General features: G+C 35.1%; 1 protein-coding gene across 1 annotated transcript; it reads left to right on the forward strand.

Moving 5' to 3' along the window:
* The first annotated feature begins 3,000 nt into the window (after positions 1-3,000).
* LOC110568767 (small ribosomal subunit protein eS28-like) lies at positions 3,001-3,210 on the forward strand. Its single transcript, XM_064369006.1, has one exon. The coding sequence runs from the start codon at positions 3,001-3,003 to the stop codon at positions 3,208-3,210; it is 210 nt and encodes a 69-aa protein (XP_064225076.1).
* Positions 3,211-15,189: the final 11,979 nt, after the last annotated feature.

Here is a 15,189-nt window from a genome sequence, read left to right on the forward strand (position 1 = left end):
CATCAAAAAGCTTATCCACCATGATCAAGTAGGATTCATCCCAGGGATGTAAGGCTGGTTCAACATACGCAAGTCTTTAAATGTGATTCACCACATAAACAGAACCAAAGACAAAAACCACATGATTATCTCAATTGATGCAGAGAAGGCCTTTGACAAAATTCAACAGCCCTTTATGCTAAAAACCCTCAATACACTAGGTATTGATGGAACGTATCAGAAAATAATAAAAGCTATTTATGACAAACCAAAAGCCAATATCATACTGAACGGGCAAAAACTGGAAGCATTCCCTTTGAAATCTGGCACTAGACAAGGATGCCCTCTCTCACCACTCCTATTCAATATAGTACTGGAAGTTCTGGCCAGAGCAATCAGGCAAGAAAAAGAAATAAAGGGTATTCAAATAGGAAAGGAGGAAGTCAAATTGTCTCTATTTGCAGATGACATGATTGTATATCTAGAAGACCCCATTGTCTCAGCTCAAAATCTCCCAAAACTCATAAGCAACTTCAGCAAAGTCTCAGGATACAAAATCAATGTGCAAAAATCACAAGCATTCCTGTAAACCAATAACAGACTTAAAGAGAGCCACATCAAGAACGAACTCCCATTCACAATTGCTACAAGGAGAATAAAATACCTGGGAATACAACTAACAAAGGATGTAAAGGACCTCTTCAAGGAGAACTACAAACCACTGCTCAACAAAATAAGAGAGGACACAAACAGATGGAGAAACATTCCATGTTCATGGTTAGGAAGAATCAATATCTTGGAAATGGCCATACTGCCCAAAGTAATTTACAGATTCAACGCTATCCCCATCAAGCTACCAATGACCTTTTTCACAGAACTGGAAAAAAACACCTTAAACTTCATATGGAACCAAAAGAGAGCCTGCATAGCCAAGTCAATTCTAAGCAAAAAAACCCAAAAAAACCAAAAAAACAAAAAAACAAAGCAATAAAAAACAAAGCAGGAGGCATCACACTACCAGACTTCAAAGTATTCTGCAAGACTACAGTAATCAAAACAGCATGGTACTGGTACCAAAACAGAGATATAGACCAATGGAACAGAACAGAGGCCTCAGAGGCAACACCACACATCTACAACCATTCAATCTTTGGCAAACCTGACCAAAACAAGCAATGGGGAAAGGAGTCCCTGTTTAATAAATGGTGTTGGGAAAACTGGCTAGCTATGTGCAGAAAGCAGAAACTGGACCCCTTCCTGACACCTTACACTAAAATTAACTCCAGATGGATTAAAGACTTAAACATAAGACCTAACACCACAAAAACCCTAGAAGAAAACCTAGGCAAAACCATTCAGGACATAGGCATAGGCAAAGACTTCATGACCAAAACATCAAAAGCATTGGCAACAAAAGCCAAAATAGACAAATGGGACCTAATCAAACTCCACAGCTTCTGCACAGCAAAAGAAACAGTCATTAGAGTGAATCGGCAACTAATACAATGGGTAAAAATTTTTGCAATCTACCCATCTGCAAAGGGCTGATATCCAGAAGCTACAAAAACTAAAACAGATTGACAAGAAAAAAACAAACAAGCCCATTCAAAAGTGGGCAAAGGACATGAACAGACACTTTACAAAAGAAGACATACATGAGGCCAACAAACGTATGAAAAAATGCTCATCATCACTGGTCATTAGAGAAATGCAAATCAAAACCACATTGAGATACCACCTCATGCCAGTTAGAATGGTGATCATTAAAAAACCTGGAGACAACAGATGCTGGAGAGGATGTGGAGAAATAGGAACACTTTTACACTGTTGGTGGGAGTGTAAATTAGTTCAACCATTGTGGAAGACAGTGTGGTGATTCCTCAAGGACTTAGACATAGAAATTCCATTTGACCCAGCAATCCCATTACTGGGTATATACCCAAAGGATTATAAGTCGTTCTAATATAAGGACACATACACATGAATGTTCATTGCAGCACAGTTTACAATAGCAAAGACCTGGAACCAACCCAAATACCCATCGATGATAGACTGGACAGGGAAAATGTGGCACATATACACCATGGAATACTATGCAGCCATCAAAAACGATGAGTTCGTGTCCTTTGTAGGGACATGGATGAACCTGGAAACCATCATTCTCAGCAAACTTACACAAGAACAGAAAATCAAACACCGCATGTTCTCACTCATAGGTGGATGTTGAACAATGAGAACACATGGACACAGGGAGGGGAGCACCACACACTGGGGTTTGTTGGGGGGAAATAGGGGAGAGACAGCAGGGGGTGGGGAGTTGGGGAGAGATGGCATGGGGAGAAATGCCAGATATAGATGATGGGGAGGAAGGCAGTGCATCACACTGCCATGTGTGTACCTATGCAACAATCTTACATGTTCTTCACATGTACCCCAAAACCTAAAATACAATAAAAAAATATTGTTAGTAAAGATGGGGTTTTGCTATGCTTCCCAGGCTGGTCTTTAACTCCTAGCCTCAAGTGATCCTCCTGCCTCAGCCTCACAATGTGCTGGGATTACAGATGTGAGCCACTGTGCCTGGCCAAAGAACTTATTTTTCTAATTGTATTTTTGTACACATTAACCAACTTTCTTCATCCCCCTTCCTTTATAGAAACCAATTTGTTCATTTTTTTTTCTTTACACTCAAAAGAAACCCAGAGGACAGGAGGTTAAAAACTATCCAGTTATTTTTTTCAGCTACATTTATCTCATATTATTTTAAAAATTTGAGGAGCAAAATCAGATATATATGTATTATTATGCAAAAGCATTTGCATATTTTGTTTATCTACTGGCATTTTAATAATTAAAGACATATAAATTATGTTTAACAATGTGTTTTTGCACATATATATTGTTTCTTTTTTGGAAACTATAGTGACATTTAAAAATTACTTATCAGTTAACTTGGGTCTAAGTGTTTAAAGTTAATTAAAAATCTAGACAAGCTCTCCGCCAGACCACCGAACCTCCATCATGGATACCAACCGTGTGCAGCCTATCAAGTTGGCCAGGGTCACCAAGGTCCTGGACAGGACCGGTTCTCAGGGACAGTGCACGCAGGTGCGCGTGGAATTTATGGACGACGCGAGCCGCTCCATCATCCGTAATGTAAAAGGCCCTGTGCGCGAGGGCGACGTGCTGACCCTGTTGGAGTCCGAGCGAGAGGCCTGGAGGTTGAGATGAGTTTTGCTGTTTGCTGGGTTTTGAATGTTGGATTCAACCACTTGAGATGGAAATGATGTGTCATGATCTGGTCCTTTATTTTTTGCTGCCAAACGTAAATTGAGATGGACCTTTAAATAAAGTGTTTGTGATACAAAAAAAAAAAAAAAAAAAAAAAATCTAGACAATACAATTTAATTCACACATTAAATCTTTATAAATTGCAGCATTGTAAGAATCTTACAACTAAACTCATTAATAGCCCTTTTATTTATTTTATTTAGTTTAATACAATTTCATTTTGTTTTTTAAAAAATTTCAATAGCTTTAGGGGTACAAGTGGTTTTTGGTTAAATGGATGAATTGTATAGTAGTGAATTCTGGGCTTTTAGTGCACCCATTGCTCGAGTAGTGTACATTGCATCCAACAGGTGATTTTTTTTTTTTTCCTTCACTGTCCTCCTACCGTTCCCCTTCTGAGTTTTCAGTGTTCATTACCCAACTCTGTGTGCCTCTGTACAGTCATAGCTTAGCCTTGACTTGTCAGTGAGAACCTCTGATAATTCGGTTTTCCATTTGTGAGTTACTTCACTTAGGATAATAGCCTCCAGCTCCATGCTGGTTATTGCAAAAGACCTTATTTCATTCTTTTTATGGCTTAATAGTATTCCATGGTGTGCGTGTGTGTGTGTGTGTGTATGTGTGTGTGTACATATATATTAGGTGTATATGTGTGTGTATGTATATATATACACGTATATATATGTATCCTTTTTTTAACTTAAAAATGGTCATTCTGACAAGAGTAAGGTGGTATTTCATTTTGGTTTTAATTTGTATTTCTTTTGTAATTAGTGATGTTGAGCATTGTTTTCATATGCTTGTTGGCCATCTGTATAACTTAGGAAATATTTATTCATGTCACTTACCAACTTTTTAATGAAATTATTTGCTTTTTTTTCCTGTTGATTTGTTTGAGTTCCTTGCAAATTCTGGATATTACTCTTTTGTCAGATGCATAGTTTGTGAATATTCTTTCCCATTCTGTAGGTTGTCTGTTTACTGTGTTGATTACTTCTTTTTTATGCAGAAGCTTTTTACTTTAAGTCCCATTTACCTATTTTTGTTTTTTTTTTGCATTGGTGTTTGGGGTCTTGCTCATAAATTTCTTACCTAGGCCAATGTCTACAAGAATTTAACCTAGGTTTCCTTTTAGATAGGGTTTCAGGTCTTAGAGTCAAGTATTTAATCCATCTTGAGTTAATTTTTGTATACGATGAAAGATATGGATGCAGTTTCATTCTTCTGTGTGTGGCTGTCCAATTTTCCCAGCACCATTTACTGGATAGGGTGTCCTTTTCCTAGTTTATCTTTTTGTCTGCTTTGTTGAAAATCAGTTTGTTGTAGGCCTTTAGCTTCATTTTTGGGTTTTCTATTCTGTATCATTGATCTATGCGTCTGCTTTTATACTAGTACCATGCTATTTTGTGTAGCATAATTTGAAGTCCGGTATTGTGATATTACTTTGGCTGTGTGGGCTTTTCTTATGGTTCCATACAAATTTTAGAATTGTCTTTTTCTAATTCTGTAAAAAGGATGTTCGTATTTTGATAAAAATTGCATTGAATCTGTAGATTGCTTTGGGTAGTATGGTCATTTTCACAATATTGATTCTTTGAATCAGTGAGCATGGAATGTTTTCCATTTCTTTGTGTAATATGTAATTTGTTTCATCTGTGTTTTCTAGTTCTCCCTATATAGATCTTTCACCTCCTTGATTAAGTATATTCCTAGATATTTTATTCTGTTGGCAGCTATTGTAAATGGTATTGAGCCCTTGATTTGATTTTCAGCTTGTTTGTTATTTGTATTAGTAGTGATTTTTACTATATATATAGTAAAAATATATATAATAAATATTAAATAAAAACATAAAATATATATAATAATATTAAATAAAAATCAAAATACAAAATATAAAAAACATTTTGTATTTTGATTTTGTAACTGAGACTTTATTGATTTCATCTGTGAAACCTAGTGAGGAAGGAGACCCTTAATCCTCTTAAGCTTCTAAGACTCCTTTCCCCTAGACTTCTATATTGCATTTCAATAGGAGAAATAAAGGCTGGCAGACCAGGCACTACCTTTAATTGCACTCCTGTAGATCTCAGGCATGGTATGGAGGAATCTTTCCAGAAGACATTGTTTTTGCTTAAACAGGATCAAACCCCTACCTAGTCAGGTACCCCATACCTACTTCATGGATCAAGATCCTTTCACATGCAATTTCTAGAATTGTAAGCCTTTAAAAGATTTTCTTTGTCGAGGAGCTCAGCTATTAAGGTATTTTCACCTGCTGCAGCTCTCAACCAAATAAATCACCACTTCCTTCCCTGTTTGGTGTTCGAGAAGTTTGTTTGCGACCACTCCTGCTTCACTAGGAGTCTTTTTGAGGCATCTTTAGGGTTTTGAAGGTATAAGATTATATTATTGACAAGCAGAGATAGTTTGACTTTCACTTTTCCAGTTTGGATGCCTTTATTTCTTCTCTTGCCTGATTGCTCTGGCTATAACTTCCAGTTCTATGTTGAATAGGAATTGTGAAAGTGGGCATCCTTGTGTTGTTACAGCTCTAAAGGGGAACACTTTCAACTTTTCTCCATTCAGTTTTATGTTGGTTGTGGGTTTGTCATATATGGCTTTCATTTTTTTTTTTTTTTTTTTTTTGAGGTAAGTTCCTTCTATGCCTAGTTTATTGGGGGCTTTTTTTTTTTTCAAATCATCTAGAGATGCTGGATTTCATGAAATACTTGTTCTACATCTATTGAGGTAATCATATGGTTTTTGTTTTTTTAATTCTGTTTATGTGGTGAATCACATTTGTTGACTTGTATATGTTTAGCCAATCTTGCACCCCAGAATGAAGCCCACTTGATCATGATGAATTCTTTTTGGTGTGTTGTTAAATTTGGTTTGCTAATAGTTTGTTGAGGACTTTTGCATCTATGTTCATCAGTGATAGTGGTTTATGTTTTTCTTTTCTTCTTGTATCCTTTCCTGTCTTTGGTGTCATGGTGATGCTGGCTTTATAGAATGGATTAGGGAGGATCCCTTCCTTATTTATCTTTTGGAATAGTTTCAGTAGGGCTGGTAGTGGCCTGTCGTTGAATGTCTTGTAGAATTTGGCTATGAATCAGTCTGGTCCTGGGCTTTTACTTGTTGTAATATTTTTAATTGCTAATTCAATCTCAGTACTTCTGGTTCTGCTCAGGATTTCTATTTCCTCCTTATTCAAGCCTGGAGATTTGTATGTTTCCGGGAATTTATCAATTTTCCCTAGATTTTCTAATTGGCTTCATAGAAGTCTTGGATGATCTTTTGTATTTCTGTGGTTGATTGTAATGTCTCCGTTTTCCTTTCTAATAGAGCTTATTTGAATCTTCTCTCCTGTGCTTGGATAATCTAGCTAGTAGTGTATCAATTTTGTTTATCTTTTCAAAACACAAACTTTAAAAAATTGATTTTTCGTAATTTTAATTTTAATTCAATTTAGTTCTGCTTTGGTATTATTTCTTTTCTTCTGCTTGCTTTAGATTTGGTTTGTTCTTTTCTATTTCCATGAGATGTGATGTTAGGTTGTCAATTTGTAGTCTTTGTGTCTTTTTGATGTAGGCATATAGTGCCATGAACTTTGTTTTTATCAATGTTTTGCTGTATCCCCAATATATTAATAACTTGTGTCACTGTTATCATTGGCTTTGAAAAATGTTTAAATTTTCATCTTGATTTCATCACTGATCCAAAGATAATTCAAGAGCAGATTGTTTAATTTTCATATATTTGTATAGTTTTGAGAGTTCCTCTTGGAATTGATTTCTAATTTTATTCTGCTGTGGTCTGAGAAGGTACTTGATATCATTTTAAAAAAATGTATTGAGACTTGTTTTATGGCTTATTATAAGGTGTATCTTGGAAAATGTTCTATGTAATAATGAGAAGAATGTATGTTCTGCAATTTTTTTTTCTTTTTTTATTGTACTTTAAGTTCTGGGGTACATGTGCAGAACATGCAGGTTTGTTACATAGGTATACACATGCCGTGGTAGTTGGCTGCATCCATCACCCTGCCATCTACATTAGGTATTTCTCCTAATGGTACTACTCCCCTTTTTATAGAATGTTATATAAATGTTTGTTAGGTCCATTTATTCTAGAGTGAAGTTTAAGTCCAGTATTTTTGTTGTTGTTAACTTTCTACTTCAATGATCTGTCCAGTGTTTTCAGCGGAGTCTATTACTGTATTCCTATCTATCTCTTTTCTTAGGTCTAGTTGTATTTGTTTTATGAATCTGGAACTCTGGTGTTAGTTGCATGTATACTTAGAATTGTCATATGATTTTGTTGAATTTTTTAAATTTATTTATCATTATATAATGACCTTCTTTGTCTGTTTTTTTTTTTTTTTTTTAATTTGAAATCTATTTTATCTAATTTAAGAATAGCTACTTCTGAAGCAGGATCCGCCACTAGAAATTCTCCCGTACTATGCCTGCCATCTATAGGAAGGCGATTTAGGAGGTGCCAGTTGGCCCCCCTTTTCTTCCATTGAAATGCAGCGTGGAAGTCAAGAGGGAGGTGATCCTAGATGCCTGGGTCTCCTTCCTCACTTCTGTTTAATTTTGGTTTCATGTGTGTGAAAAATGTTTTCCACCCCTTTACTTTCTCGATCTGTAAGAATCTCTATGAGTTAAGTGGGTCTCTTGAAGTCAGTAGCTATTTGGATTATGGTTTTTAATTGATTATATCAATCTATATCTTTAAGTGGGGCACTTACACCATTTACATTCAAAGTTAATCTTTATGTGTGAGGCACTGTTCCAGTCATCAAGTTTGCTGTTACCTATTTACTTTGCTTTTCCCATCGTGTTACTGTTCTCTAAGCCCTGTCATTCTTAATATTGGTGTGTATCAATCTTTCATTTTGATATTTAGATCTCCTTTGATTATTTTTTGTAGGGGTGGTCTAGTGGTGGCAAATTCCATCAACCTTTTTTTTTTTTTTTTTTTTTTTTGGTCTGGAAAAGACTGTATTTCTCCTTCATTTGTGACACTTAGTTTTGCAAAATACAAAATTTTTGACTGACAAATATTCTGTTTGAAAAGACTGAAGATAAGCCCCCAATCTTTCCTGACTTGTAAGATTTCTGCTGAGAAGTGTGCTGTGAGTCTGGTAAGTTTTTCTTTATAAGTTATTTGTTGCTTTTGTCTTATTGCTTTTAGAATTCATTCCTTTACATTGACTTTAGATAGCCTGATAACTATATGCTTTCGTGATGTTTATACCACCAAAACCCTTTTTACAAAGTAAAGTTTCTTTTTACAATGTAAAGACTCCTTTTACAATGTAAAGATTATTTTTATAATGTAAAGATTCTTTTTACAATGAATCATCCAGCAGTTCTTTAAGCTCTTTGTATTTAGATGTCTAAATCTCCTGTAAGACCAGCGAAGTTGTTCTCAATTATTACCTCAAATTAGTTTTTCAAATTTTGGCTGTTTCTTCTCTCTCAGGAATGTCTATGATTCTTAAGTTTGGATGATTTACACAATCCCATATTTCTCAGAGACTTTGTTCATTTCTTTTATTTTTTTCCCTTTATTTTTGCCTTATTGGGTTAATGCAAAAGCCTTGTATTCAAGTTCTGAAATTCTTTCTTTTATTTTGTCTAAACTATTGTTATAACTTTCCCCTGCATTTTGTAATTCTCTAAAAGAGTTTTTAATTTCTAGAAGTTCAATTTTTTAAAAAAATTCTATCTCTTTGAAATATTTTTCACTCATAATCTTATTTTTTTATTTCTTTTTTATTTTGGGGGATCCAATGATCCTCCCACCTTGGCCTCCCAAAGCAATGGGATTATAGTCATGAGCCACTATGCCTGGCCAGTTTTTTGATCTCTTTATATTGGTTTTCAACTTTCTATTGGATCTCCTTGAGCAACTTTATAATCAATTTTTTGAATTCTTTATTTTGAATTTCAAAGATTTCATTCTGGTTTGAATTCATTGCTAGAGAATTTATGTGATCTTTTGGAGGAACTGAAAAACCCGTTTTTTTCGTATTACCAAAATTATTTTTCTGCTTCCTTCTCATCTACATAGACTATTTCTTGTTATTTTTGAATTCTTTTTTTTTTCAGCTGGGGTGTTTTCCCATTGAAGAAGATGTGACATTAATGTATGAGCTAGTTTATGATCACCTAGCATAAGCTAGTTTATGATCACCTAGCTTAGACTCTGGGTGCTTTCAGTGGCAGTCCGTATAAATTCCTTGGTTATAAAGAATTTTTGTGCAATGACTGTCTCAAATGTTGCTTGTAGTAGTGATGTACTGGGTGTGAAAACAGATTCATTGTCTATTGTGGGATCAGAATGGCAGCGGTCTCATTCCCCAGTCGTGTGTACTTCCCCACCCCCAGTATTTTTTTTCACTGGATTGAACAATTCAGCCTTCAGGCAAGTAGGAGGTGTTCACAGGTAAGAACTGGCTGTAGCTGAAGCAGATGGGTATATGCAATATCCCAATGGTGGGCAAAAGTCCCAGCCCTTACAGAGGTAGTTGGGGGAGCTCCTAGTGAAACGTGCTTCAGTCTTCACAGAAGGAAGGGAGGGAGCCACCTCAGCTCTACTACCAAGCTGGAAAGAAAGCACTCCACCTCCCCCATCATGCCCCTGTCCTAGTGTTCCAAATATTCAAATTAGAGAGGCACCTCTGTCCATCTAAAAGAATGCCAACATTCTGTGTACATAAAGAGTGGAACTCCATCTTTAATGCAGGTGTGAACCCAGTGGGTATACCTCCCATGGGGATGCAGTCACACTGAAGTGCTCCAGAAAAGCTGCCTACAGGTGTACCTGGGCTGAGAAGCCCCAGCTGTGTCTGCACTGGTTGGCAAGGGGGAGAAGAAGTCACTTTCTCCAAGTCCCTTCATGAGCACTTGAGTTGCTCAGCTGCTGAGACAGAACCACAGTCTTCCCCACTGAACCCAGAACTGTGTCTGTGTCTTTACTGAAAGAGACTTGCTACAAGAAAGGAGTTCTGGGACACAGAAAAGCCTGTATGTAGTCTGGTAAATGTAATTTTAAAAATATAATTTTTAATTTTAATAAAAGCTGTAGAAGTAGTGAGAACTAATTTAACTCAAAGCTAAATCTGGGCTATTTACAAAATTTGAATAACTTAACCTTGGTCCTAAACAAACCAAAACATGGTAACTTTTTTTGTAATCCAATTATTGATGAAATCATATAAAACTTTATCTTGAAATTGAAGTCTTTTCTTATGATGTCATAGCTATAGTTTTAAAAACTATCATATAAATATACTTTTTAGTGTCTATGAAAAGCATAGTTCAATCTACTTTTCTTTCTTTAAACAATTTTGACTATTTAGCTGAACTGAATATTTGTACCATATGTACCTAACAACTGCATGATTTTTAAATCAATTAATCTTCAAGCCTTATAAGAGAGGGAAAAAAGAGGAAATAGTATAGAAAAATGAGAGGGAGCCAGCTTTGAACAAATAGCTAATTATTTTCCTTGTGTAAGGAAAGAGAGAAAATTTAGATGCAATAAAAGATATTTTGATGCATATGCATAAAAGAGAGAGTATCATACACATTTTGATATAATTTTAGTACTTGACAATTTTATCAAGCTGTATAGTAAAAAAGCCTGTACTTATAAAACCTCAAAGTCTGAAAACAAAGAAGGGGATGTTTTCCACATTAAACCAAATAATCTCTCTTTTAGATGACACTTTTCTATGAGGTTTTTTCTTTCTATCTTTCAGTATCTAAATTCTCCTTAAAATCTTCAGCCAACTGTTGGAGTTCATATATTGGGGCAACTACCCAGTCAATTTTTGTTTATATCTCATCTATAATTTCAGGCTTTCAATAATTAATGAAAACGTGGAAAGGACATTGAGTATGTCAATATCAGAAACTAATCTTAAGTATTGTCTGAAAGTGCTGGTTAAGGAGATAGTTTCTTATATTTTGCATTAGTTTTAGCTAAAGAACATTTTAGGGAAGCAACTTTTAGTTTGATTTGCATTTAGAAGACTCCTCACATCGGTTAATCAGATCACACTATTGAACAGTCGGAATTTTGTTTTCTTTTGTTTTATGACACCTTTCAAGGAACAGTTTGTCCATATTAAAGTTCCCCCAATGTGGCCACTGTCATTCCCAGTTTTCCTTGGTGGGAGTGTGTCAGTTTGAAAGGTATGCACAGGAGTTAACATTACAATGAGAAAACCAAAGGAGTGTTTTTCATGAAACAGGTGCCATTTTAACTCAAAAAGACCCCATGAGAACTGCACTATGTCTGTAAAAATGGTGCTTGTATGATCTGTGTTTCCAGAGTTTGGTAAAAGAACCAGTAGTCACTGATCAGGGGCTAAAAAACCTCCTGATTCTAGGCAGACAAAACTAAAATACCAGAAGTTTTCAAGGACACAAAAACAAGAATGAAGAAGCCCTATCCTGTGGCAAAGTTTGTTCAAAGGACAATGGTCTGATAAACTTTCTGAGCTTCTCAGCTCCCAAGGCTAGCTTGAGGACAGACTTACTGAGCCAATGTCCCTTCCCTCCCTGTAGACTCTTCATCTTATAAACAAACAACATTGGAGAAATTAAACAAGCATACAGATAGACAATGAATTAGACAAGCAGGTATTAAATGCTAGAAGAAAAATTCACCAAAGAATAACACAAATCTGTTCAGATAACCAAAAATTTCTCAAAGGAATTTATTTATAGGAAAACAAAATAAAGCCAATGCTGATGGGCTTCCGTGAAGTAGTAAGAGCCCAATTCAGCATAAACTTCCTTTTCAGCCACAGGTATGTGGCACCTTAAGCAGATAGAGACACAGGGGGATCTTAGATGTCCACACTGTTACTCACTAAGGATCCCAATCCAAGGCCGTGAGAGTCCCAACTGAATTTTACACAAACTTCCAATTCTGTCAATACCCTTCAACCAAAGACCACCAAGGACACCTTTTAGTTAAACAAGTTGAGTTTATTTCTCATCATAGCAAGAAAAAAACACACACCACAGGGAACTGTTGGGTGTCTCAGTAAGCGGATGTTAAAGAGAATCTATTATGGGATATGGGCTTTTTGAATTATTTTGGAGAGAGTCAAAGAAAGTGGAGGTTAGCTTTAGATTAAACGCTGTCAGTAAGCAGGGGTAATTTTGTGATTGGTGTTTTATGGGTGGCACAGTCATCTGGATTTTGTCTGTACTTAGATAAAATAAGAAGGAAGCCTTGTTTTGTTTTAATCGCTTGTCATAATCTCAGAGAAACTTTGAAGTTGTTTTTTGTAGCATTGTTTATGTCCAGCAGGATAACAAAACGGCCTGGTTGTGAGTGAGGTCTAACTGAGTATCAGATTAGTTCTGGACATCAGGGTCAGCTTTTTCTTAATCACTGACAGGTATTATTTGATATGCTGGCACATAGTGATAAACAAAGTTTCCATCCTCCTGGAGCCCTATTTCCTGTAGTGGAGATAGGGAGAGAAATAAAGCTGGCTAAGGAAAAGAGGAAATATGAGGGTGGCGGTACTGTGTTAAATAGAGTGACCAGGGAAGACCTCTATAATAAGAAGACATTTGAGTGGAGACGAGAAGAAAGTGAAAGAGTAATACATGAGTACTGAAGATAATTCCAGGTAGAAAGAACCTGGAATGATCCAAGCAAAGACCCTGAGTGGGGCACATGCTTGGTGAAGACCAGAAAACAAAACAGTGTGGTTGGAATGCAGTGAGTGAGGGGGAAAAGGAGATGAGATCAGAAAGTTACTGAGGACATTGTAATAACTTTGACTTACCTCTGCAGTGGGTTGGGAAGCCATTAGTGTTTCTGAGCAAAGAAATGACATGACTTATGTGTTAAAAGAAATGAAAGGCACTCGTTTTTTTTTTATGGTCTGAGAGAAAGGAATAAGTAGAAAGGCTGGAGGTAGAGGAGGAAAGAGAGAGAGAGAGGAGGAGGAGGAGGAGAAAGGAGTGAGAATTTTCATAGATGTGGAATTGTCGTAGATGTGCTTTATATATTTGAGGAAGTTCTTTTTTATTCTTAGTTTATTGAGTACTTTCATCAGGAAAGGGTGATAGATTTTGTCAAATGCTTCCCCTGCAGGTATTGAGATGATCATGTGGTTTTTGTTTTTTATTCTAATGATATGGGTATTACATTAACTGTTTTTCAGATATTGAGCCAACTTTTAATTCCTGGAATAAAGCCCACTTGGTCATGTTGTATAGTGTATTTATATATTGCTGGATTTTGTTTATTAATATTTAGTTGAGTTTTTGTACTTATATTCATAAGAGATACTGGGTTGTTGTTTTCATATCTTGTGATGTTTTTGCTTTGGTATCAAGGTTATACTGGACTCATAGAATTAGTTGGACAGCGTTCCTTTCTTATCTATATTTTGGAAATTTTTGTGAAAACTGGTATTAATTATTTTTTAAACAATTTTTTGAATTGGTAGAATTCAAAACCGTATGAGCCTGAGCGTTTTTCTGTAGGCAGTTTTAAAAATTATTAATTTAATACCTTCACTTGTTATATACATCTATTCAGATTTTCTATTTCTTCTTGAGTAAGTGGTGGTAGTTTGTGTCTTCCCAGGAATTTCCCCATTTCATTTATCTAATTTATTGGCAAAAAATTGTTAATAGTATTCCTTTATAATCCTTTGCATTTCTGTAAGGCCAGTAGTAATATTACCTATTTTAATTTTGGTTCCAGTAATTGAGTCTTCTTTATTTATTAATTTTTTTGGTCAATATAACCAGTTTTGTCAATTTTGTTGATAATTTCCAAGAACCAGCTTTTGATTTCATTGATTTTCTCTATGGTTTTTGTATGTTCTACTTAGTTAATTTATTTCATATTCTTTATTGTTGGTCTATTTGCTTGCCTTGGGTTTAATCTGAACTTCTTTTTACAGTGTTTTTTGTGGAAGATTAGTTATTGATTTGAAATAAATCTTTTTTTAATATAGGCATATACAGCTATAGTTTTCCAAGTTCTGCTTTAGCTGTATCATAAAACTTTAAGTATGTTGTGTCTTCATTTTCATTCATCTGAAAATATTTTATAATTTCTGTTTTGATTTTTCTTTTGGCATATTGGTTATTTGAGAGGCTATTGTTTAACTTTCACATATTTGTGAATTTTTTGTATTTCCATTATTGATTTCTAATTTCATTCCACTGTGATTGAAGAATATACTTTGTATTATTTCTGTTCTTTTACATTTTTAGAGGTATACACTTTATGGCCTAGCATATTGTCTATAATGTAGAATGTTCCATGTGTACTTGAAAAGAAATGTATAGACTTTGGTTGTTAGGTGGAGTGTTCTATAGATGTCTGTTACTTCTAGTTGGTTTACAGTGTTGTTCAAGTCTTTTATATCCTTATGTCACCTTCTGTGTAGTTTTTCTGTACATTACTAAAAGTGAGGTATTGAAATCTCCAACTAGTTCTTTGGAAATGCCTAATTTTTGCTTAATTTTATCAGTTTTTGCTTCAAGCATTTTAATATTCAGTTGCTAGATGAATATATATTTATAATTGCTATATCTTCTTAATGAATTAACCCTTTTATTATTACAAAATGTAACATTTTGCATCTAGTAACACTTTGTTGTAGCCTATTTTGTCTGTATTAGTGTAGCCACTACAGTTTTCTTTTGGTTGCTATTCGTATGACACATTCTTATTCATTTTTTGCCTTCAACGTATTTGTATCTTTGAATTTGCAATGTATCTTCTGCAGGCAATATATAGTTGGATCTTCTTGTTTGTTTGTTTATCCACTTTGACAGTTTCTGTCTTTTGGCTGGATTATTTAATCCATTCACCTTTAATGTTATTATTGATATAGTTGGAGTTTCATCCGCC

Source organism: Aotus nancymaae, unplaced genomic scaffold (genome assembly GCF_030222135.1).
Source record: "Aotus nancymaae isolate 86718 unplaced genomic scaffold, 86718_ANA_hifiasm-v0.15.2.pri h1tg000081l, whole genome shotgun sequence".
NCBI classification, from domain to species: domain Eukaryota; kingdom Metazoa; phylum Chordata; class Mammalia; order Primates; family Aotidae; genus Aotus; species Aotus nancymaae.